This window comes from Lepisosteus oculatus, chromosome 21, assembly GCF_040954835.1.
Source record: "Lepisosteus oculatus isolate fLepOcu1 chromosome 21, fLepOcu1.hap2, whole genome shotgun sequence".
NCBI classification, from domain to species: domain Eukaryota; kingdom Metazoa; phylum Chordata; class Actinopteri; order Semionotiformes; family Lepisosteidae; genus Lepisosteus; species Lepisosteus oculatus.
The window spans coordinates 16,500,926-16,526,274 of NC_090716.1; the positions used below are offsets into that span (position 1 = coordinate 16,500,926).

A 25,349-nucleotide genomic window follows, 5' to 3' on the forward strand; every position below is an offset into this window, starting at 1 on the left:
TAGATTGTGTTATAATTGTGTTATTATTATATTATTTTTGTTTTTTCATTACCATTACAATGTTCCATGAAAGAAGCACTTAAAAGGCAGAAGAAGGGAGCCAGTATTGCCTGGAATACTGTAAAAACATACTGTAGTAATGCAAGTTATGAAAACATGTCCACATAGTTTCACCAGAAAGGCCAGTAAAAACAATAAAAAAACAGAAATAGAAATTAGATCTAAAGTTTTGCAAATAAAATGTGACTTTGAAAGAAATGTCCCCAGTGCACCGAATTAATAAAAATAATTCTTGAGGAATATTTTTTTTTCTCCTGACCTAAATGATGACTTTTTCTCAATCTTCCACCACCTCTTAGATGGTGCAGAATAGCATGGTGATATTTAAAGATGCTCAATCGCATGGACTGGGCAGCAGCTCCTGGACTTTAAATGGAAAAAGCACTTGTGTGAATTTTTTGTAGATTTGTGCTGGTGGTGCAGTTGAACTGTTGATGTTGGACGTTGTTTGTCCTGAACACCCTTTCTGTTGATGGTGCCCTAAGAGGAAAGTTTCCATGTTTGTTTATTTCCTTCCCAATTAAGGATTTCTGAAGCCAGTATCATGTTTACTGTGACAATGAAAACAGGTCTAATGCATCACTATTAGAAAGTCTTTAATCATACCAAGGGATGGTATATATGTATACCATATACAGTGGTAGTGATTTTTTACTGATTTGCTAATACTTTTATTTACCCAGGAGTGATTATTTCTCTTATGGAAAATAAATTAAATGCACTGTAAATTTCCAGCTGGTGCAATGAGACCCTGAATGCCAATACACATTTATTTCCTGTTTTTTACACATTGATTTTCTTTCTAGTTTCCGCAATAGATTAGTGCAGGTGTATAGTACGTCTTCCAGGGTAAGAGTGGAGTTTCTCCATCTTTAGAACAGCGATCTCTGTGACATTTTTTATTTGATTGTTCTAAGCATTGTTCTGCACTGTTCTCGTGTTCCTGTGCCAGGATGTTTATTTGTTTAAAATGAGGGATCGTGGGAAAGAATATGTTTGTGGTCACAGTGCAGTTCCTGGGTCTGTCTGGTTTTCAAAGTCAAGTAGGCCGTATGGCTGAATGTATCCAATTCTAAAGTAAATTAAAATGTAATAGTACTGAATGAGTTACCTATTCCATCTACAGTATTCTAACTGTTTCTTACCTTTGGCAAAGAGTTTTGTGTTACACAGTTTTTTTTGCAATGCTCTGAATTGTGTAGCTTCCAGAAAATACTTTTGTAATGTAACATTGTTAAAAAATGGGTGAGCGTACAGTCATCCAGCTTTTAGTTTGGATAAAACCTTCTCACAATGAGTGCCATCCTACAGTGTCATTATACAAAAGAGCACGGTAACTATACAGCATGTAGATGAAAAACAAATACAGAATCATAAAGAACATAATTCAGCATGCTTATAACAGAGTTTCTACAGTTTGACAGAAAATAATTCCAGCAAAGTCCAGGTATTGAGACTGGTTGGCAAGATGAGAGTTCATTAATATTATCAGTAACTTGTTGTCCATAGAACAAATGTAGTTCAGGTAAAGAACAAGGTAACATCAAAATGTCCTCACTTCAGTTAGGAACAAGAAGAAGGCAAGAAAAATAAATTCAGTACATTACTTCCAAAATGACAACCATGCTTAAATGCTTCAGCGATAGAGCGATGGGACTTCATATGACTGAGGAGCCATCAGATTCTGCTCTGTCGCCCTGACTAAGCTGTGCTGGGTTACAAGGATCAGGGTCACCTATGAATCAGCTGCACGTGCAGCCAGTTAATGGAGGCCTGTCATCGCTGTGGAGGACATAAAGATTGAGCATCTGGGTTCCATTGAGCCTCCCTATAAACTCTGTTAAAACTGTCAGGTGTTACACTTGGTGAAAAGCAGCTTTTGTGCTCCTGCTCCATAGCATACCATTTTGTGCTCCTGCTAAAAGTCCTCGTGTATTTCAAGCGTCTTTCTCTAGGCAATAGGCACGGTTGAGTGTCAGCTGCTGATTAAAGTCAGCTGTATTCACCAGACTGGAGCTAGTGCAGGTGTGTTTTAGATCAGCCTCACTGAATATAGGTACTACTTGCTATTGTAATCTTGCAATTTATTTACTTCCGTGATCTACAATGTATCTAGCACTTTAGTTTTACTTTATGGTCTAACACATTGTATTAAATCTGTCCCACATTTGGTAACGTTCCTCAGCCTAATTCTGAAATGTTTTTTACAATTCCGTCTGTGTTTATAATGTGCTGTTGAATGTGTGGGGTTTGCATGTTTTCCCCGTGTGTGCAAGAGTTTTCTCTTTGAGCTCTGATTTCCTCTCACTACTCAAAGGCGTGCAGTTTAGATTAGGTTGTCTTAGTTGTTTCCTCAGGGTTTACCAGGTCACTTGACAGGGTTTACCAGGGGGTTAACTGTCTGAACACAACATGATATGCCATCAGGCAAGACACACATAAAACACACTTTGGATAAAGGCATCATCTAAGTCAGTTATAATTATTGTTAATAATAACCATAAATAATCATGTTTATTCAAAACAATAAAACATGCTAGAAATGACACTTTACATTGTGAGGTTACTTCAATGAATTATGCTTTGTATTTGTTTTTAGAAATACCTGATGTATTTTGTTTTGGTGAATGGTGCAGACCCATGACATCAAGTGAAATCTCTGTTCATTAAGGGTCTAACTCAAATTAATTTTACTGTCTTTCTGAAATCTAAAAGACTGATGCTTGGTAATTTGGCAATACTATTATGTCTATAATACAACTTTAAAAATCAAAACTATGGATGTTATGGAAGTTTTGATTTATGAATAGGATGGAACAATTTAATGTTAGAGTTGGCCTTTCTTTAATGCCACTTAAATGTCTTAGATCTTTTGTTATCTTGTTTCATAGTCTTCATGTGTATGTGTTCATATTCAGGTTGGGTTCTTGAAATATTACTTGCCCTGACCTCATAGTGGATGCTGGTTGTTATGTTGGACTCTACGCAACATATATAATAAATAGCCCTAGGGGATGATAAATAATAACATTTGAGTCTGTTGTGGCAAAATGAGTCTTTTCGAAAGATTTCTTTAGACTTGGGCAGATCCACATTATGTTTAGGTTATTGCTGATTTCTGACGCAAGCCTGTAGATAGGGGTCTGTTCTACCCATGACTGATCCACAGGTGTTAAGCTCAAACAGTACAGCGTGAAGTGGCACCAGTACACAATGGGCTTCCAGGCTACAAGCTTACTGCAGCAGGGCAATGGGCAGCAGTGAGACTCATGCCACAGGCTGTTTCTGGGCCTGTGCAGATCTGCAGTTCGGGCACAGACCAGTGTGTGTCTGAAGAGGTGCTGTGTGCCAGGAGCATGCTTAAGCACGCTGGAAAAGCGCCTGTCAGTTTGCACAGGTGTGGAAACTGTCTGAAGGCTCGAAGGCCTTTGGCATAGGAACTGACTGGATACTTGCTGGACAGCTCTTCAATGGTGGCTCTGTGAAGGCATGTTGCAATTACAGTCACCCCTTAGCACTATTCACTGCCCGTCTCCTCGAGGCAGAGAACCAGAGACCATGGCAATGCATTTACATAAGATGGGCAGGGCACTTCTCCTCAGGTGAACCCTAAATCAGAAAATATCTCTGCTCTGCAGCTCTAGATGCTGTACGTGTTGTTTTTGTATTAGGTGAGATCAGCCTCTTTGTTTTCTCAATCTTTTCCATCCTGCAGCGCATTCGCATAATAATTCTGAAGCATGTCTCAGGCCTGGGCTTGTTGTTATTAATATTGTAAACAAAGCATATTTCATTTGTGTGCACTTATCGTGAAGCATGGTGCTTTTCGTATTCCACACTGTTTATATCTAAACCACTTTTTTTGTTTCGCTCAAGCACATTTCCTAGGTGGGCTCAATTCTTAGGTATTCACTATTCTCATATTCCACCTTGCTCGCATGGATTATCTCCAGGCACTCCAGTTTCCACCCACAAGGTATGCTGGTAGGCTAATGAGTTAATTTGTCCATAATTTGAGGAAGAGAACTGAGCAATCTGCCTGTCAGAAGAGGCTCTGATCCCTCTGTCCAGCACTCAGATTTATTCAAGCTTTTCTAAAACATGATTAGTTTTTTTTATATGAGAAAAGTTTCTGAGTTTGCACATGACCTAAGCAGCAAAGGCACTGTCCTCTTCCAGAACTACTTCACTTCTGAAGGCACAGATCTAGCTCTGGGCAAACAGAGTTTGGAGAGGTAGCCTAAAGCAACTACAGCCAGTGCCTGGAAAGACTGGAAACATGTGGTTTAAGACATTTAAAGAGATTTAACAGCACAGTACTTATAGAAACTAATTGCATCTGAGCCGGGGTAAAATAAAAATAGCAACATGGAAGGCACATTTAAAAATGGGGCACTAATTACATCTGTTACAGGTAACTCGACTTGTGTCCAGCCTGGTGTGTTCCCTTTTCCACTGATGCTGGCTGTTCTAGCATTCTTTTTTATATACAGTAGATACTGGCACACTCTGAGGGTGGCATGAACTTCAGCCTTATACAACAGTACTCTTTTTGTTAAAGGACTTCACATGTATGAGTGCAGGACGTATTGGGCCTAACGTCCAGAGGGAGGCTGTAACTTGGGAGATGAATGGTGTGGTGGTCAGCAGGAACTAAAGCTGCTGATACACTGGACTTTAATGGTCTGTTTGTAAGCTGAGGGTCATACACATACAAGCTCAGACAAAACAAAGCCACACCTTATGTGGACCCCTGTTATCTCCGTGGACCACCCAAAATATGGTAATCACGCAGGCGGAGGTGGTGTGATCCGTGAGAATTGGAACACATGTATTGTTTTTGCCAAGATGTTACTAGTCACATAAGGCCTAGGTTAAGAGCTTCATTATGTTTTGTCCTTTTACTGAGTGGTATCTACACACAACAGGTTCCTCTCCAGAGACAGCCCGGAACAATAACCCCAGTGTTGTCCAGAGCATTTCATCTTCTGGCACTTTCTACCCTCTCCTCTCACAGCTCCTGCAGCCAGGAGTTTCAGATCTGTCCAAACTGAGAGCTGGACACAGTGAAATAGAGGGCACGATTCGAGGCCACACAATTGCAAAATTTCTTTAATCCGAAGCCAGCTTTCCCTCAGCTCTGTCGCAAAATATGAAACTGAACATTTTGTTTCCATTTAAAAACTCGAAAACTAAAGGTTCAAGGCATTCTAGATTTTTTTGCTGCACATCTGTACTTCTTCAGAAGAGCACCAATTGAAATAATTTTCATATTGTATCAGCTGCCAGTGTCTACAGATCCAGCTTGTTCTCAAGTTCCTGAATATGATATCTTGGATGTCTGCTGGCATCTTGGATATTCTAAAGTTAGTTTTAAGATCTGGCCATTGAATAGCTTATTTAATTTTAGTCCTAGAATAATTCATTTTTTTATTTCGCTAGCTCCTTTTCCCAAAGCAACTTACCTTTGTACCTATTTATAGAGCAGGGCATTTTATTGAAGTAATTTGAATGAAGTACCATGCTTAAGGGTGTAACGGCACTGCCCTCCCAGGATATGAACCCAAAATCTGCCAACGTTAAGTCCAAAGCTTTAACTACCATGCCACACACGAAAAATGCTTGTTTTGGATTTTGACACGGTACTGCAAGATTCTTTACGTGTTGGAATTTCTCCAGCCCAATGGGTCAAATGAACCATCTGCTTTTGTTTAGAATCCTGTAGCCAGTCCACCCCTTCCCCCCTGCCGATAGAGCTTCAATCAGTGGCTTTTGTCCTGGAGCTGTGGGGCAGTGCAAAAGGCAACAGCTGTGTCCAGTCGCTGGGCTGAGATTAGATTGATAATGTGCGATCGGCACCCCAACAGAAGGCTCTCATCAGCCCTCCCCAAGTTTTCCTCTGTGGGACACTTAGACAGTTCTGCTTCTCTGTTTCATTAAACTCCATGGCCACTATTGTTGTGTGTCTGTAGGCCGCAGGACAATTGCCCACATTGCTGGACACAGATATTTCCATACATCTCCAGACTGGATTTCTGTCAGGATAGAGGGAACCAGATAGCCGCGCCCCATTGAGAGATCCATTGGAGCCGCAGTGGAAACTGGCAGAGAGACAGGCTTGCCTTCGCAGCACGGAAGCCCTTAGATCTGTGGAATCCCCAGGAGCTTAAATGTGAGGAGAGATAACGCACGGTCTTGCAGACGAAGCCTTGGAATCATAGTCTTAAGAGCCATAAAAATAGTGAGAATGAATTCCATTACTTCTGTGGTGTCAGGCAACTGAGCAAAGCATTTTGCTTCATCTTCTCTCTCTCACAATTAATTCAGGGAATGCGTTTCAGGATTTGTGTTTTTAAGAGAAGTACTTCAATTACAACTTCTTCACTTAGACTCATCAGTGTGGCACACTTACTGGTCTCTGCTTCATATTCCCACACCAGAAGTAGAAATCTACATGGTTCTGCTGTCTAGCCTTGTGAAATGGGTTGAGCTAATTAACATTCCTATATAAATGATGGAAAACATATTTCTAAATACGAGCCATCTTATACAGTAAATGAAGCCACACAGAGATATAAAACTAATTGTTAAATAAATATATTTCACGACTCACTTGTCATTCTGTAGCAGACAAATTACTGCAGCTGAGTGATTTTTAAATCTGTCTGTACACTGCTTCTATTAAATGATATGAGAGTGAAGATTGTTCCATTTACAATTACGGTATGGCAGCAGCTTAAAATGAGCAACTTAACACTTCCTTTGACATTAACTATTAACATTTTGTTATTAAAGGAAAAAAAACAATTACAGTCATTATTGTCCTCAGCACATAGAACAGACTAACAACACAGATATGGTTACAGGCCTTATGTGTTTCAAAGTGTCATTAGGTTCATTGTAAAATGTGTTCAGAATGATCTATTACCATTGATTATTATGTACTTAATGTTGGTGTTGAAGTTCAAATGATCCCTGATAAAGATTTGTTTTCACAATTCTTTCTTAGCCACATAAGTATACATCAGTATAGAGCCTCTACTGAGGACAGTGTTTTTAATGTTTTGCCAAAGTTCTCCAAGCAGAGATTATGGAATGTTGCACTACTGAGGTCAGTTCCAGTCCATGTAGTGACAGTGAAACAGTCCCTCTTTTATGTGTTGCCAGTTTTCTTTGGGGCTCTGAGATGATTTATGTTTTCTTTCCATCTACCACTCAAAGTGAGTTAAAAGTGATTTGAAACTGTCCCAGTTTGTGTCTATGAACCCCAGGGCAATACTGAAGAGCTTTTAGTATTGGTGGTCTGCAATTTCCCTCATGGGATCAATGAAGTATCTGTCTATCTTTCTTTGAGTTTTTAAAGTCAACTGAAGGAGAGGTCATTGTTATTTGCAAATGGCAGCATTTTCCTTTTTTGTCTTTGAAATGATTGAATTTTACTTTCGGGAGATACTGTACCAACTCATTGTTGTGGTTATTCTTCACCACCCACAGTTCCAGGAACCTGGATTTTTACATTTGGTTTTTCATAATCAGTGACCAAAAGCTGTAGTTTTAGGTTTCAACCCAACAATTTTCTTTGTTTCTTGGTTGAGACTTTCACTAATGCATTCTTGAAAACATTTTTACTTGGACATTGTTTTGCCTGGAGGTGTATAAGCCACATTGATGTAAATGAATGGATAAGACACAGCTGAGTCCAGCCTTCCTGATCATCATGACTCTGGTTATGTGCACATGTCTGCAATTTAGCAATGACCAAGATAATCATGTCCAACTCTTTCCTTGCTAATGGTTCCACTCAAGAAACGAGCAACTCTTTCAACTCTGGCATTGATGTCCATCCTCCTTTGGAATTCAGTGAACAACTTAGTCAAACTTGACATAGAAATCTCTCTGGGTTTTGTCTGAATCTAAGTTATTCAAGAATAAGGTCACATGTGGAAATTACATATTAGTTCCCTGCTTATTGAATTCATAAAAAGTCATGAGTCACTCATCATTTTCATGGAACTCAAGAATGTGTGTTAATGATTTAATTCTTGATGGCACCTTAAACTCTCTGGATCCAGTGTTTTTCCTCTGATTTTCACTTCCACCAGAAAGTTTATTTGAACAACATGTTTCTTGAGTTGCCTCATTGGCTTTCATTCCAGGCAGCAAAGTTGATGTCTTTGTCTTGGGTTCTATGGCCAGACACGAAGCATAGCATTCAAGTCAGGAACTGCCTGGACAGTCCATAAGTGATCTCGCGTTCTAGATCTCAAATTTTTATCAACAGCTGAAAAGTGATATCTTTGGACTTCTCTATCAATCAAGGGTTTGACAAGCCTCTTTTACCAGCTGCCCCAGTGTCAGACAGGGATGAGTAGTCTCCAGAGTTCACTGCCCTGCTCCAACACCATCAGCTGGCTGCCTTAGACTTGGAGAATATGCTATGACATATTTTTCAGAGAAATTGGTGTACACTGGCTTCCATATATATCATGACAGAATGCAATCATAATCCCATGACATGGAAACTGAGATGAGTGTAGGTTTTATTATGCTGCAGCATTCATCTGCCAGAACAGTCACTGAGATATTCCAGTGGTACGTCATTATCTATCTGTTCTGCCATTAAGGATATGGTTGCCAAGGCCCTGTTAGCTTTGTATGTATGAGGGAGTTTACAGTGAATAGGCCTTAACTGTAAACAAAGCTATTTCTGGATTGAAGGAGTCATTTTGTGTTTCCCCCTGTTGGTGGTGACAGCACATTACTCATTACCTAGGTCCACAGCAAGCATGAAAGCTTGGACTTCAGAACCCTACTTTATTTTACCAGGTAAGTCAGTTTAGATCAATTTCAATGTTTACTGTGATGACCTGGAGGGCCATTTCTTCAGCTGGGCATTTACTGGAGCAATTTGAGTTGCTCTAGGGTACAACAGCTGTGTCCACACAGGATTTGACCCCACGGCCCCCCAGTCCAGAGTCCTAACCACTAATCCATGCTTTTTCGAAGCCTAGGAAATATGCCTAAACAATTTCTGTTGACCAAGGTATGCCTTCCCGGTTATGTATTAACTTGTGTTCACTGAGCAAACAAGAGGAATTAAACCAATATAGGACTGCATTTGTTCTTCTTTGCTTTGTAGAAAGCTGATCAATGTACCTGTGAAACTGATGGATTAGTTTTATGTTTCTAACCACCACAGTGTATACATGCAACAGTCTGTGTGAGTGATTGTCTGTAGAGATGTGTTATGTTCATTTGTGCAAGCCAGGGCCCCTGTTCATCAGAAGGAATTGTACATTACACCATTCAACATCCAGACTGATGAGAGAGTCTGTCCATGCTGTTTGACAAATAAATGCATTCACTGTATTAAGGGATTTGATACTGTATCTTTGTCACATTGTTTTCATACAGAACTTTAATGGTTATTGTCAAATCATTTCTGCTATATACCTGAGATGACAGCTAATGAATGATTAAAAATTAGTGATTTGATTAATGACAAGGATGGTTAGATGTCATAGGATAGGTGAACACTGGCCCAGTTCACCTTGATAAATCTTTCAATGCTTTGAGTATCAAGGGTGCTCAGTACATAACCAGCTGAGAAAGACTGTCACCTCAACTTATTTGACTTAATCTTTTGTTTTGTCATATCAATATTCCTAAAATGGATCAGTTCTAATGTTGTTATCACCTTGGCAGTATGTTTTCTCTTAATGCTCTAATCATAACTGAATACAATATAATTCAATGTTTAATGGTTTACATTTCTAAATTGACCTTAAATTGCCCTCCTGGGATGAATTTATTTTAATTGAATTGAAACCACAATAACATTTACATTCTTAATTTTTTAAAGGGGATTTGCAATAATCTAAAATCCTATGTTTTGATGAGTGCAGATTTGTTTTTTTTACATAATCAGTCTGATTGTACCTTACCTGCACAATTTTGGTCTTTTGTTTTGCAGAAGGATATAACTGGATCATTCTCAGACTTTGAAATGGATTTGAAATAGTTTCACACCACTGTGTGAAACTGGCACCTGGAGATGTGTTCTCATTATTCTATCATATGTTTTGGCTTTTGGGTCATAAGAGGACATTGTGGACACCCTGTAGCTAGATTGTTTCATGTCAAGTCTGCAGCTGCGAGTCCTATCTAATCTGATGATGAACACTAGGACAGAAAAAGAAGAAACGTTATTCCTTTCTGCAGATCCTGTGGATCTTTATAGTGGCTGCTGCCCCCTTCATCCTAATTCAGGCTACAGGTGTCTGGAAGTGCATATATAGACACAAGAGGATGACGAAGGACTGGCGAAAGACAGGTGGTAGCTGGTCCAGTGCCAGGTCTTGGTCGCATCAGCTCTTTCTCTGCTACAGCCACTCACAGCTCTGGGATTAAGAGACAGAAGAAATGCTCAGAAGCCTGTTGTACTGCAGAAGTGCACTCTGTTGAGTGCCTGGCCACTTAGACCCATAATCCTCTTCTAGAGCAGACTGCTAAACAATTATTTAGATCCCAATGCTTGAACCAGCTGAATACAAAAGCAGGCTTGATGGAGACAAGGGTATTGTTTTTTTTCTAAACTTGTTTTCAAAAACGCAGGTCACTCTACTAGCATGAACTCCAGTTCTGTGAGCTCAATGCCAGCTCCTTTCTCTGAAGGCAAAGCTTTATGGATGAAAAGCATCAAAGCGAGTTTTTGTTGTTGTACTTGTTGATGTCTTTTTTTTCCGAGGGCTGATCGTTGTTTTATAAAGAACATGTGTGAAAGACGAAGCATTCAGTTGAAATTGGGGTAATCTGTCTGTCTGTCTTTCATAAAATGCTTACTTTTTGCATGTTGCTAGTTTTGTTCCGTTTAGTTTTTGTCCGTCTGGGGGTCATTCTGTGGTGCCAAGCGCACACTGGGGAATTAAAGAATGGATGCAAGGGGTCTGCTTTTCTGCAGTGGATGTGTCGAGGGGTGGACAGGGGCAGGGGAGGGACAGAGTGTGAGGAGGGGGGTGCTTATGCAGCCTGATACAATGGCTCACTAATAGGCTACATTAGCCACTTAACAGGAATTGACTGTTTTGTTTATAGGGGTTGACCCTCAGTTGGTCAAGGCTGTTTACGTCTGTGTTCACAAAATCCCAGCCTACTGTACTCTCCGGGATCCCTGCACTATATCTCTGCCCCAATCCCAGTGGGAAACGGCCTCATTGTGTGCAGAGGCACTGGGTATTTTTCTGAATTGGAGGAAAATTTGGTGGCATTACCTCGATTGGAGTAGGCATTGTGCCAGTGTGAGTGAGCAGATGGTGACCTCGGAGGGTCATGGGAGTTCTCTCCCAGCAAACAAGGGGATGGGAAAGGAAACAGGACAGTTTTGCAGACTAGATGGGGAGTTCCCAAATCCCCACCCGAGCAGGGGAAGGCTTTTGGATGATTCACTTTGCGACCCAAACACTGGATCTATGTTCTTTGTCTTCCTCATTTCTGTGTAGGTTTCCTTGGGAAGCACTGGAAATTCGTAAAGAAGTAAAAAAATAGGCTTTGAGGGTTTAAAAAATACTAGTGTAAAACAGTAGTTGTTTTGCCTTAAATATTACATAAGTAGAAATTTGCTACATGACAGTGATTTCCATTCATTCAGTAGGCCAGGGAAGAAAACTGTTTGCCCCTATTTAGTCTTTTTTTTTAAACCAAAGAACTTTGACAATGTTAATTCTACACGTGCATTACTGCTTATTGATCTTTTGGAATACTATTGCAGAGATCTGTAATGAGACAATGTATTAATAAAGCTGATTCTTCCACACTGCTACCACATCTCTGATACAAACTATTGGAAGAAAAAACAGTTCTCAGGAATTCACATTTTTTAAAGTTGAATCAATTTCTGAATGCCAGTAGGAATATTTAGTTAATTGTGTTATCAGCATTGCTTTAACTTAATGCCTACTTGAAACGTTTTTCAAGTAGGAGTGCATCATGGCAAACTATTTATACAAAATAACTTTCCCAAGACTCAGATTTTGAGTATGTTGCAATACTTTTATTTTCTTCTTCAGTGCTTTGAATGTCCAGACACAGGTTTATTTTTAACTTCCATTATTTGTTAGGTATTTGGTCTTATTTGTGTCCCCTTTTTCCAGTGTGTCATGCAAATGTTTTTGTTGGAGTGAAGCTGTCTTCACTCGTGTTTGGGACTGTACATTTGTGTAGTCTACAGTTTGTTTTCACTGGGCATTCTTGTGAAGCTTGTAAAATGATGTCAGAAATATTTCCCGTATTTTTTAAAAGCTGCCTGTAAGTCCAGATGGTGCTGTTAAAGATCACAATCTGTGCCAGAGGGAGACTTTTATGTAGCAGTTTCACTCGAGCGCTAATCTGAAGTTCAGAATGAGTTTCCATGCTAGTCCGTTGTACAGTTTTTCCATCTGCAAGCAAACCTTTGTTTCTTTGACAGTTTAGAACAAAAGTACTGCAAAAAGCTCAAAGTGCATCTCTGTTAACAATGGGCTAAATATGAATTTGGGTTTTTGCTGCAGATGCCATGATATACCACAGTCTTTTGCAATTTTACAGTTGTATTTATACTGTGTCACTTGCATTTTATAGTTTCTTATCATTGTACTCTCCTGTGGTAATTACTCTGGCCACTCATAGGAAAACCCTGGAGACTAACCTAGAATGGATAGGACTAAGTAGAAAAGTAGTGACCTCTGTGCTAATAATTATGCGAACATTATTGTAAAAAAGCAGTTTCTTATTAATCTTCAGGAACAATGTCTTTTCCTGACAGGACTTACTACATCCAAAAAGCCTGATAGGAGGATGTGATACCCTCAGGGTAGAAGTGGATCTACAGCACAAATCCTCTGATAGGTGACATTGTGCAAATACAGGACCTGCCATAGTAACAGCAACCTCTTCATTTAGCTCCCAGATATGTTTTCTTCTTTATCCTGTGTAAGAGTTAACACTTCTATATGGTCAGCCTAAATAATAATATTAATAAAAATAATAATAATAATAATAACAACAACAACTATAGCTCCCATTCTCCCTCAGCCGAAGAAGGATCTGAACATCTCAATGCATTTGGGTGGCACAATTTCATATTTAGAAAGCTTGTTATACAATTACCAAAAATAATTTTATCTGCCAAGGAAAAAATCCTGTTGTACATCAAGCTGATCCATGGGAAGCTGATATTAACTGATATTACTAGCTGATGTTGTGCTCTGTTGCTGGACATGGTGGGGTAGGTTCACATGCATTTCTGTGTATTTAAAAGTTAAGAGTTATTTACATTTCCTGACCCCTAGGTCTTGGTATATAACAAAGCTGTAACATAGTTAAGTACTTTCACTTACTGTACTAGTGATGACATCAAAGATATCTATCAGAGCAGTATAGTTTGTATAATGTACAATGAGATCAAATGATAACTGTTAATGTAATAACTTGTGAAAAAAATGAGACCATATGAACATGAAACTATAAATATTATTACCATTTTGTCCAGAAGGAATGCATTAGTGGTTGCTTTAGAGAGCTTTTACTCCTAAATGTAATGCTTACATGAAGGACTGTCATTTAGAATAACACTCAAAAGTCAGCAGTCACAACTTAATCAGAAGTATTCTCCACTTCCATACACTGTACTGTATATCCTAAGACACACAGACAGACGCGTGCACAGCTCTTGTGTTGCAAAATGTTTTGCAGAAATGTGTCAGGAGAAGTGTAAGGACTTTTAATTCAGACCAGCTATACTGTATATAGACGATTTACAAATTGAAAAAGAAAATGCATGATATGAGTTGATAAAAGAAAACACTGGAAATGTCAAAACACGAGGTTCCAGCTTTGAGTCTGAGAGTGGAGACTTGCAGGGCCTCTGGACATAGAGTGTTTGGGTCCTGCAGTCTTTTCTCTCTGCGGTTGTACTTAGAATAATTGATGTGCTGTATCGAGATCTGCAGGAGGTTCAGAAAGCAGCAGATGGACTGGTGTGTGTGCTTGTACACCACTAGAGCATCACCCTGTCACAGTGTCATGGAGCCAGAGAAGAGCCTGTTTGTTTTAATACAGCCCATTAGCAGGGTAGGGGAGCCCTGACCTCTAACCCTTCTGTACCCCCCATGGCTGTTGCCATTTCTTGGTGGCGAGTTTGACATTCTTCATGGTGTTAAGCAAATATACTGCCTGGTAATTACCAGCATTTCTTTCTGTTAAAAACGGAATGTTGAAAAAAGGCCATTTTATTGGTAAACATGCCGAAATCTGTGGCTAATCGTGGAAGTGAATCTTAGGAGCGGTACACAAAGTGACATCAGGTTTGTTTTCCTTGGTTGATGCCTAGCTCACTGTTTTAACCAGGGGTTTGAGGGTTAAGCTCTACATCCTTTAGGGAGCTACTGTAATATGCGTCAAGAGCATCGTCTCTGCCTGTCTCAGTGGGTCGGCTGACAATATGATTTGCAGGTGAGGAGGGCGGTTTGTAGTTCATTGGTTTTTTGTTTGTTTTGAGTTGAGGTTGCCAATGTTCAGCTATTCATTCACCTTCTGTACAACAGAAAGGCTGCCAAGTGCCTTGGGTGGGCCTGCATTGTCCAGGATATCCTCAGGTCACTGCAAAACAGCAACATTACTGAGTGCCTGTGAAATTGCGGAGTTGTCAATGAGAGATCTGATCAGTGCTATAAACAGGGTAATCTGTGCTTGTCATTCTAATTGTTGAATGATGCGGACGTGGGGGCACAGGGAGGAGGACTACGTGGTTGCAGAGTGGTGTTGGCCCCTGGTCCCTCCCCTGTCCGGCTGCCCACAAACCCTCAGCACCTGACCCCACTAGCCATCTTCCACGTGTCCTTGGCTGAGACACAAACTCAAACTACAGCTTGGGCTGCCAAACTCAACAGGGTGGCAATTGCAGTTACAGTATATCACAATGACATTGTTATTGTGTATTACTGTCTGTTGTGTCCCTGGTCATTATTATCACATTAAATAAATAAGAGTAGAATCATTATGCAGTTTGTCTTCCATGTTACAGGTGTTAAATAAATATATATATGGGAATTCTACATCTTACAATACTTAAGTTCTAGAGTACACTACATTAAATCTTTTTTTTTTCTTTACACATTCAATAGTCTTTTCTTGCCATTCATTACAACACCCCTGTTAAAGCTTATCTCTGGGATCCTAAAGAAACGACAGTTTCCCTAAAGTGTCCCAAAGACGAATTTGATTTTAATTTCTGTGCACGGGAGGACAGCAGAGGAGGGTTGGGGGTTGGGGGATGAGGCTGTGAGTAGGAGGTGTCTTTTAGAAACATGTGGGATGCATGACGGTATGATGAAATACTTCTTTCCTAATGCAAACACTGTGGAAAAAATAAAATTCAATGTCTACTTCATACAGTAAATGTTCTGTATAATATAGTTTATATCAATTTATAACCCCTAAGGTAAACAGTGCATATTTTTCAAGTTTTCGCTCACACTTTTAAGCCAGACTTTCAAGAGCAATTTGGAAGAAATGCAGAAAAGGATTTAAGAAAAAAAGAAGATTGCTGCAATCTACTGCATAATGAAAGGAAAACTACAGTACATGGCATTGTACACGCATTATGTAAATCCTGTTTTTGGGCAGTATGATAATAGGTAGATGGAATATTTCAATAGAGTAAATGGTTTAATTGCAAAATACTTTTCTCAGGTTTCAAGTGTGGCTGGCAAGGACAGTGGTAAATTTGTTCTGCAAACTCTGGATGCACAAAGGTGCAGCCCTCACAAACCTTGTTCCTCAGCGAGAAAGGAGCTGTGGAGGGTGGAGAACGCAAAACGGCCCCAGTTCTTCATTGTTTAAGAAAGACGCTATATATTTACACCGTCGTGGTATAAATAAATCCTGGAAGCCGACATGAGTCAATTCAGCCTGGCCATTATTTATGGCTAATAAACTCCTGTCTGCTGCCAAGCCGAAACCTGATCCGGTAAAGTAGCCCTCTTCCCTTCTCGAGTGAAAACCATTATTCTTGTTGTTTACCCGTACAAAGAGCTGGAAGCTGGCCAGCTCCCTGTTCCATTAACTTAATGAAGTCTGACAGCCTGCGGCAAATTTCCTCCTGCTCTCTCCTAGACCCTGGTTAAGAGCCTTTCAGACAAAATCTTGCCCTGGTGCTTCACTCGTTTTAACCCTGAAGACGACTGGAGCTCACCTGCATAGCAGATACTGTACAGACAAGCAGTGGTGTTTAAAAGTAATTCGCTCGCAGGATGACGTTCAATCTCTATGGTTATACAGTTAATTGTAATATTTTGATCCCACAATATATGTGGTGTTCAATCATTTCACATTACCAAACCAGATTAATCGCATTACCTGTTATTCTGTCAACAGATAAATTCTATTTTATTACATCCAAGATGAGGCCTGTTGCAATTTTATAATGTTTTTCAAATTTTGTAAAGCTTTAGGAATCATTTTTTGTATTTTATAAAGATAAAAGATTCAAATTAAATGCAATTAACTACTAAGATACAATTCAAAGTAAAATTCAGTCAGAATATATCACATGTAAGCAACACTCACATGATACAGTAATTGCAAAGGAGGACTGTTAGTTTATTTTGTCAAGATCCATCAGTCATTTTTAACACTGCAGGCTCCACAGTTTCAATATTTCAAATGATCCTGTTACATATAGAAGCTTAATCAATTCTGATTTAAAATTCCCTAGTAAGTGACAGAGGTTACTGTTATATGTAAAACTAAGGAAATCATGGCCAAACAAATACAACCAACCCCATTGCTTTTTGCCCTGTTGAGTACCACCACACACATTGACAATTTTTGCACTATAGGGCTTAACTATAGTCTGACCAATTGGCTTAGCTGTTTAGGGGACCTGACTGCCACTAGCTTTGCCTCCTCCGATTTCAAGTGTAAGACTGAAACTGTGCATTCTACACATCTTGCCCTAGAAAAGAACAGTAACTAACCTCAGAATCAATTTCTACACTTCTTAAAAGCCTCATTGTTTATTAGATTGACATTAAGGAGAATGAAATATACATACATATACAGTATATGCATAGATATCATGGTTAAGTTACAAATATTCTGGAGGTTTACATTAACTTTAAGGATTAATTTAAGTAAATAGTTTTTTTAGAAACTGGTTTCAATATTCCAGTAACGATATGATCAGTGAGACACATTTCTGCTGTTCTGTTTCACGTTCAGGATTAGAGTTCACTGTGCCAAGTACAAGAAAAAAGAAAAAAGCTTCATATTTCTTCTATGCTGAGTGGTGTAGGAGCCATCATTCTGAGTTCTTAGATTCCCGGGTCACATTGCTGCTGTGATTTACAAGACAGTCTTTGCCTCCCCAAAATCTAAATCTCAAGAGAGAATCCAACCGTTAGAAACGATTTATCCAAGCAAAAACATTTCAAGTTTCAAATCTTGTTTTGCTTTTGCTTTTTTTTTCAGCTGACTTTTCTGTGCTGGACAATGAAAGGATATAAGGTCTGGAGGTGTATTCCTTTCTTAAGGTATTCTCTGTAAGCCTCTGCCCTGTTTCTAAAATGACCCTAAAAATAAATGTCTCCTCTCTATGTTTTTGTCCCTTGTCAGTGTCCCTTATTCGCCACTTTGACAAGCAAAACACTGTGCACACTAAGATTTCACAGCTAGATTGGTCGTGATTCTGAAAAGTGCAACAATGTGCTAAAGTCAGATACTTTTCTCTAATTTCAGCTTTCTCTCATGACAAGTTTTGATTTCTGGGTCTGAATAAAAAAGATTAATAGCCCACAGACCCATGTTTATCTGAGCTGTTTATGCAACTTCAAGATCTAATTTATGAAAATAGCAAGCCTTAATCTACAGAACAGCACTGTCTTATTCATAGGCTGTGTACATCATACACAATGCTTAAGAACTGGCAGTATAACATCATTATCAGGCCTGGATTCTGATCAACTTTGGTCATTTAAAATCTGGCACTAAGTAGAATTGGAAAGAAAAAAAATCAGTCAAAATTGGTGTTCATTTATAAAATTGGATTTTTCTGTCATGAAGTGGAAAAAGAATTTTTTAGGAAGTGGCAAAACTTTCCATATGAATGAAGTTCTAGCTGGGGGTAAATAAATGACATTTTTACTTAGAATTTTAAGCATCTGGTTTGTTGCCCATGTATTTGCCATTCCTGCTTTCAGAGTGGGGCGAGGATTTTGATGTAGCAAGGAAGGCAAATAATGCATGGATGTATATTTGGATGGATGGAATATCTGAGGATTTGAAATGCTAAGCCACTGTTCCAGCACAGATCTTTTCTGCAAAAGCACTGCTCAGATTGATTATAGGAGATTGATCAAATTCACACGGCAGAGAAGGCTGTTACTTGGGTCACAAGATGGAAGTTGCAGAGTAAAGACTGCAGTTCTGTAAGGGGCAGCACTCTCCTGGCATCCCTCACAGCTGAGAAGGATTGTCTTATATGGGGTCTGGAGATGGCCAGTGAGGCCAGTCTGGGTTGTGCTTCCTAGCAGAATCAGTGGTCCCAAGTGGCTGCCTTGATCCACAACAAGCTGTTTCTGCTGTTCCCACTTCTTTCATTTGCTGTTGTTTGGATTGGAAGTGCTGAGAGCCTTGCAGGAGACTTGCAGGAGACACTTCCTCCACAACAGCACAGCATGTGCTAAAGCACAGAGCCAACCTGTCCTCCATCTGATGCTCTTCTATGAAACCATAGCTCATCTCTCCTGTGAAATCAACACGACCAGTAGTAAGTGAGGAAGAAGGGTGAGGATCTTAAAAACAAACAAAACAAAATCATGGATATGGAAATTACAATGCTGTGCAAGTGACAACTGTAGTTCCATCAGTTTCCTTTGAGATCACCACCATAGGTCAGATTTAGTTGGATATTTTGTAATCAAAAGGCAGGTTCTTGTTTTAGTCTTTTCCAAAAAACTTGATTGATTGGAGCTGTTACTTCACCTATATTTTCAAAAAAGGTTCAAACGTAAGCTGATTGGATATAAATACCCAAGTAAAAAGAAGTCTGGAGACAGGCTGACAGGCTGCAAGGTTGTTGTTGTTTCAGTAAGTTAACTCAATTGATTTTAAACACTCAGAGACATTTTAAACCAGTTTAAAAGACAAATTATCAGTCTTAACATTGTAGAAACCCCATAACATTGATCATTATTAAATTAAATTCCAGCACTAGGAATCACAATGCAGGATCTTCTTACAACTTCCTGCAGAGAATCTCTGGCCAAAAAAGTGGCTTTTCAGTTAAATAGTTAAGAAAGTACAGTGATGGAGTCCATGGGGTCAAAATGTTAATCAGGAATGCTGCAGATAAGGTTTACATAAAATGGTCCAAAAAAAAGGAGAAAAATTAAGTAAATGATATTAGAGCCATCAATCCAGCATTTTCCTTCCAACAGCTGAGTCCTATAGATGGCCCCACATTTTTGCTGTTTTTTTCTCTGATGACCCCTGTGTTGTCATAGCAATCTCGTTGTCTAATGAATGACGGGGTCTGTGCCTTAAGTGGTTTTGTCTGGCTGCCCTGCCAGTGTGGAGCCAGGCCGCTGCAGCACAGTGGCAGTCTGGTTATATATAATTATCCCTGTCCGTGTTCACCTAGAGCACTGCTGCCAGCAAATTCATAATTGTGTTTCTGTGCAACTGATGAGTCTAGAAAAAATATCAGCCAGAGAACCTGGGTAGAATCCTCTTTTTTGTCTTAATACTGTTCATTCTTTTTGTTTATATCAAACATTCAGAATAACTGAACTGTGGCCTTTCCATTGTAGTGTCTGTGTGTAGTTTGACAAGCAGTAGATGGATATGGTTTTGAACCAGGCTAAATGTCCAGTGTACAAATTCAGCAAATATGGCAAAGATACGGCCAAAATTTTATTTAGATTTTTTAATTTGTACTGCCAACAGCAACTATTTTCAGATCTATTTTTTTTCTTAGGCTACTATATATACGTGGCTGGATATTGTGGTGAACTAAACTGTATGTGGTGAACTTCATGCCTTGAAGTCAAGGAGGTGGAATCAACCTAAATATCAGAAAGCGAAACTCCAAAAACAGTTGAATTCACTTATAATTAGTTTGTAAATTACTAGGCTCATCCTAAGTGGTTTTGTTTTGACAGGTGAATAAGTGATTCATGCATTACTGCATTTTCTTTTAACAGATTATTGTGCTTCAAAGGAGAGCTCAAAATCAGGATATTGTTTATGGAATTTAGCTTGAACCACATTTTTAACACAGCATTTCAATAACATTTCTCCACAGAGGCTCCCACTCAAAGTAATGCCATTCTCTTTTCTGGGGATAAACTGAGGACTAACGCTAATTAATACATGCTGTTTACAGTTTATAGGAAAACTTAATTACCTCAAGTTGACTTTGAAAAATAAGGCCACCAGAGGATAAAACTAGAGCCTTGCACCACTACGAAGCAGTGGTTGTTTTTCTGCAAAACCCCTGCTTAATATTGTTAATGCTCTTGGAAATGAAGAGTAACATACTAACAGGGCTTTACTTCAGGCACACCCTGCACAGGGGGCATTTCTTGAAAATGGAAGAACGTATATATTTAACGACATGTTTGAAAACAAACTTTCCAAGGAAAAGCACTATTTACAGCAGGTTCAGGCAAGTATCCTTATGAGTAGTCTCTTCCTTTGTTTTAACTTCATTATAGACATTCAGGGGGAAGTGAGTCAATTTACTTTCTAGACAAGAAAAGAAACTATTATTCCCTCACTTTGCCCACAAAAAATGAAAACCCTGAAATGTCTTGCATATTCAACACGTTGCCCGGATGCATGACTATGGCCCTTTGTCATTATTTAATGGCAGGGTAATTTCAGACATTTTGTGTCTCTTGCCACCAGATTCTATTATTGAAACCCCTGACATGCAACCTGATCCATTTTAAGCTTGCAGAGTTAAAACCTCACAGTGACATTTGAGGCCAGGCCTCAGTGATAAAAGAATGTGTGAAAAGACAAGAAATCACCTCAGACGGTAGTAAATTGTAAGCTGAAGGCCTCTGCAGTGCACATGATGAAAGATTTGATTAAATATGAACTTGCTGGCGCGATTCCAGTAGTCTCCAATATCTCTGTCACCAGATGTTGCAATAGAGACACCTTGACTGCAAGTCTGAGGCCCCCCAGGGACAGTTCTGTTGACTGCCTGAGACTTTTACTACTTTGATGGATTTGTTTGGTAATTAATCATGAATTTCAGCTAAGTTTGGGCAACAGTGTTTCCAACATGAGTAGTGGGTGAAATTCAGAGTTACAATTGTGAAACTTTAAAGAGAAATGAGAGGATAATTCTGAACATCTTGGATTTGTAGAGGTATTTTTTTATGAAACATTCTGTTAATTCTGTTCATGAAAGTACTGTTATCCTTTTTTAGTTCCATAGTTTATGCTAACTGCTTCATGCAGGCATTAGAGTAAGTGCAAAGGCAAAAATTAAATATCAGCTTTAAACATTATATTTTGCAAACAAAAATTAAGGAAGACTAATGATTACCTTTTAATTGTAGATGTTTTGAGTGACACATTTGTTATAAAATGACTTAAATAGTTCAACCTTGCTTAATGACTAAAGAGTCTAAACCCCCAAATAAAGAACCAAAGAGTTTAGGAGCATTAAATTCAGCATTATATTTTAAAATAAGGGAATAAACTGTGTAAAAGACCATTTAACACATCCTGAAGAACAGCGATGGTTAATGTCGTTCATCTTCTCTGAAAGAAGAATATTTTTCAGATTTTTTTCTGTTTTGCGGTCCTATAAACTTGAACTTGAACTTGAACTTTATTGCCATATGTAACCGGTACTGGTACAATGGAATTCTTACTTACAGAAAGTCTCTCGATTATAAAACAAGTGTAAAAAACAAAACAAAGTGCAAACAGTGCATCAAGACAATGTACAAACAAACAATAGACAATGTGCAAGTAAACATGCAGACAGTTTGACTGTAAACAATACAGACGTGTAAACAATGACTGGAGACGTACAATTAATAAATTACAATGAGGTAGATGGTGATGGTGTAGGTGTGGTCCGAGGGGGATGGCTAAATGTGTTCGCCAGTCTCACTGCTTGTGGATAGAAGCTATTGAAGAATCTAGTGGTAAGTGTCCGTATGCTCTTATATCTCTTGCCTGAGGGCAGTGGGGTGAAGAGCTCATGCCCGGGGTGGTGAGTGTCCTCTGTGATGGCCAGAATTCTACCACGGCAGCGGTCCTCATAGAGCTGTTTGATCTCGGTGAGACCGCAGCCGATGATCTTCTGGGCCATATTGACCATTCTCTGCAGTGCCTTTCTTTCTCGCGAAGAGGTGTTGCCATACCACACGGTGATCCCGTTGGTGAGGACGCTCTCGATAGTGCAGCGGTAGAAGTTCACCAACACATGTGTTGGCATCCCCCATCGCTTGAGGCACCTCAAGAAATAAAGGCGCTGCTGAGCCTTCTTCATGATAGAGTCAGTGTTCACAGTCCAGGTTAGATCTTTAGAGATGTGAATTCCCAAAAACCTAAAGCTGGTGACTGTTTCCACTTCCGTTCCATCAATACTGAGTGGGCTGTGAGTGTGTGGCCTGTGTCTCCGAAAGTCCACTATTAGCTCTTTCGTTTTCTTTATGTTCAAGTCCAGGTTATTGCTATGACACCACCTAAGCAGCTGTACAACTTCATCCCTGTAAGTGGACTCGTCATCATCACTGATCAGTCCTATTATAGTGGTGTCATCGGCAAACTTAATGATGCGGTTATTGCTGTGTCTTGCTGTGCAGTCGTGAGTAAATAGGGAGTACAACCTTGGACTCAGACAGCAGCCTTGTGGGGTTCCAGTGCTCAGGGTGAGTGGTGTTGATGTTTTATTGCCTATCCGCACCACCTGTGGTCTCTCGATAAGAAAGTCCAGCAGCCAGTTGCAGACAGAGTTGCACAGACCTAATCCCCTGAGCTTTGTCACCAGTTGACAGGGTATGATGGAATTAAATGCTGAACTGTAGTCCACAAACAGCACTCTCACATACGAGTTCTTAGTGTCCAGGTGTTCCAAGGCTGTATGCAGAGCCAGGGAGACAGCATCATCCACTGATCTGTTGTTCTGGTAGGCGAACTGCAGGGGGTCCAGGGACTCTGTGATGGAGGAGTTGATGTGTGACAACACCAGCTTCTCCAGGCATTTCATCACCACAGATGTTAATGCTACTGGGCGGTAATCATTCAGGCATGTCACTTTTGTCTTTTTGGGGGTTGGAACAATAGTGGTTTTTTTAAAGCAGGTGGGGACCATGGACTGTGACAGGGAGGAGTTAAAGATGTCTGTAAACACTGTGGTCAGCTGGGCTGCACATGTCCTCAGGACGCGAGGTGGTATCCCATCAGGCCCTGCAGCCTTACGGATTTTCACCCTGCTCAGAGTCTTCTGCACGTCCTGCTCTGAGAGTTTCAGAACAAACTCGCCCTGCACGCTTGGGGTCTTCTCGGCAGTGCCCGTATTCAGAGCATCAAAGCGGGCATAGAAGTGGTTCAGCTCGTCAGGCAGGGATGTGTTGTTCGTGTCAATCTCCTGGCTGCAGCCCTTGTAGCCTGTGATTGACTGTAATCCCTGCCACAGCCTCCGGGTGTCAGCGCACTGCATTTCAAGCCGCACTCTGTAGCTCCGTTTGGCGCGTTTTATGGCTTCTTCTAATGCATACCGTGATTTCTTGTACAGCTCTTTGTCCCCCGATTTGAACGCGGTGGATCTATCTTTTATTTTATTGCGAATGTCGTGGTTGAACCACGGTTTCTGGTTGGGAAATGACCTAATTTTCATTTCTGGTACACAAACGTCGGTGCAGTATTTAATATAGCTGGTGACCGCGTCCGTATACTCATTTAAATCTGTGTCGGGAGCTCTGAATGCGTCCCAGTCTGTACTATCAAAGCAGTCTATTAACTTGCTTTCCGCCTCCTCAGACCAACAACGCACTGACCTGTTCGCAATGGGGGAGGTCTTCAGCTTCTGTTTGTACTCAGGAAGCAACAGGAGAGCGATGTGGTCCGACTTACCGAAACTCGGTTTGGGAAGCGCTTTGTATGCCCCTTTTATTGTTGTGTAGCAGTGGTCTAAAATATTGCCTCCTCTTGTCGGTACAGTGACATGCTGAATGTATTTTTGCAGAACTTTCCTCAGATTGCAGTGGTTGAAGTCCCCAACTACAATTGAGACGGCTTCTGGGTGGGAGTTTTCGTGCTTGTTGATAATGTCGTGGAGTTCGCTGTGTGCTGCTTCCACGCAGGCTTGAGGTTGAATGTAAACGATTGTGATAATAGTGGCGGAAAACTCCCTCGGCAAATAAAAGGGTCGACATTTTATGGTCAGGTGTTCTAGATTCATGCATAGATATGCATAGATATGGGAGCTGCAGAGCACAGTGAATTCTAACTCAGGTAAAAGTAAAGAAAAGTGCACGTTGGGTAGAAAAGCCCTGTTTTGTTTGTCCACAGTGCTTTGTCTGCAGTGCCAGGCTCTGTTTTCAACTGCCTTCACCTGCCTCTCTCTCTTTCCCACAGACTGAGAGAGCCTCACCGAGCAGCCATTCGGGTCATTCGCCGGATGCAGTACTTTGTCGCCAAAAAGAAGTTTCAGGTGAGTGGTGAATGGGGGTTTTTGTTTGGTAAATAAAAACCCGTTCTCCTCACGAGTTAAAGTTTCCTTTATTTTGGGGGGGAAAGAAAAAGCCTGACTTGAGTACAATTCAAGTTTTTGTCACGGGGAGTTACACCCTCCATTCTCTGCCTGCTGTGAAAGAGGAGCTTGTCTGACCGAGGGAGGGGATGGAGGAGAGATGTTGGCCCCTCTGGGACCTGAGTGGGTTCCTGAAATTTACACTGAGCTCAATTTCATTTAACTACTAATGGCCATGACCTTTGCTCCTCCCCTGGTGCTATCTGTATCACTTTCCATAAACGAGAAAGAGAAAAAAAGAAAACGTTTTTAGTTTTCATACCATTATTCCTTAATCCTAGGTGTGTATTCATTCTCTGATCGCCATCTTTCACACAGATACGTCTCAGTCAGGCAGGAAGTCCCTAGGCCCTCCTGCAGTAATTAAGAGGAAAAGGAGACCTGTGAGATTCAGCAACAATAGGACTTTCTATTGAAAACCATGTGCTGGTATATACATGCTGGGGTGAAATACTCCGAGTTACCTCTGCCT

General features: G+C 40.2%; 1 protein-coding gene across 2 annotated transcripts in view; it reads left to right on the top strand.

Annotated features, from left to right (window-relative positions):
- Positions 1-25,349, top strand: part of kcnq1.1 (potassium voltage-gated channel, KQT-like subfamily, member 1.1) — a 282,710-nt gene that overhangs the window by 141,848 nt on the left and 115,513 nt on the right. For both annotated transcript variants that reach the window (XM_069181428.1, XM_069181429.1), the window contains one exon: positions 24,703-24,778. In XM_069181428.1, coding sequence (XP_069037529.1) covers positions 24,703-24,778 — 76 coding nt within the window. The remainder of the gene's footprint in view (positions 1-24,702; positions 24,779-25,349) is intronic.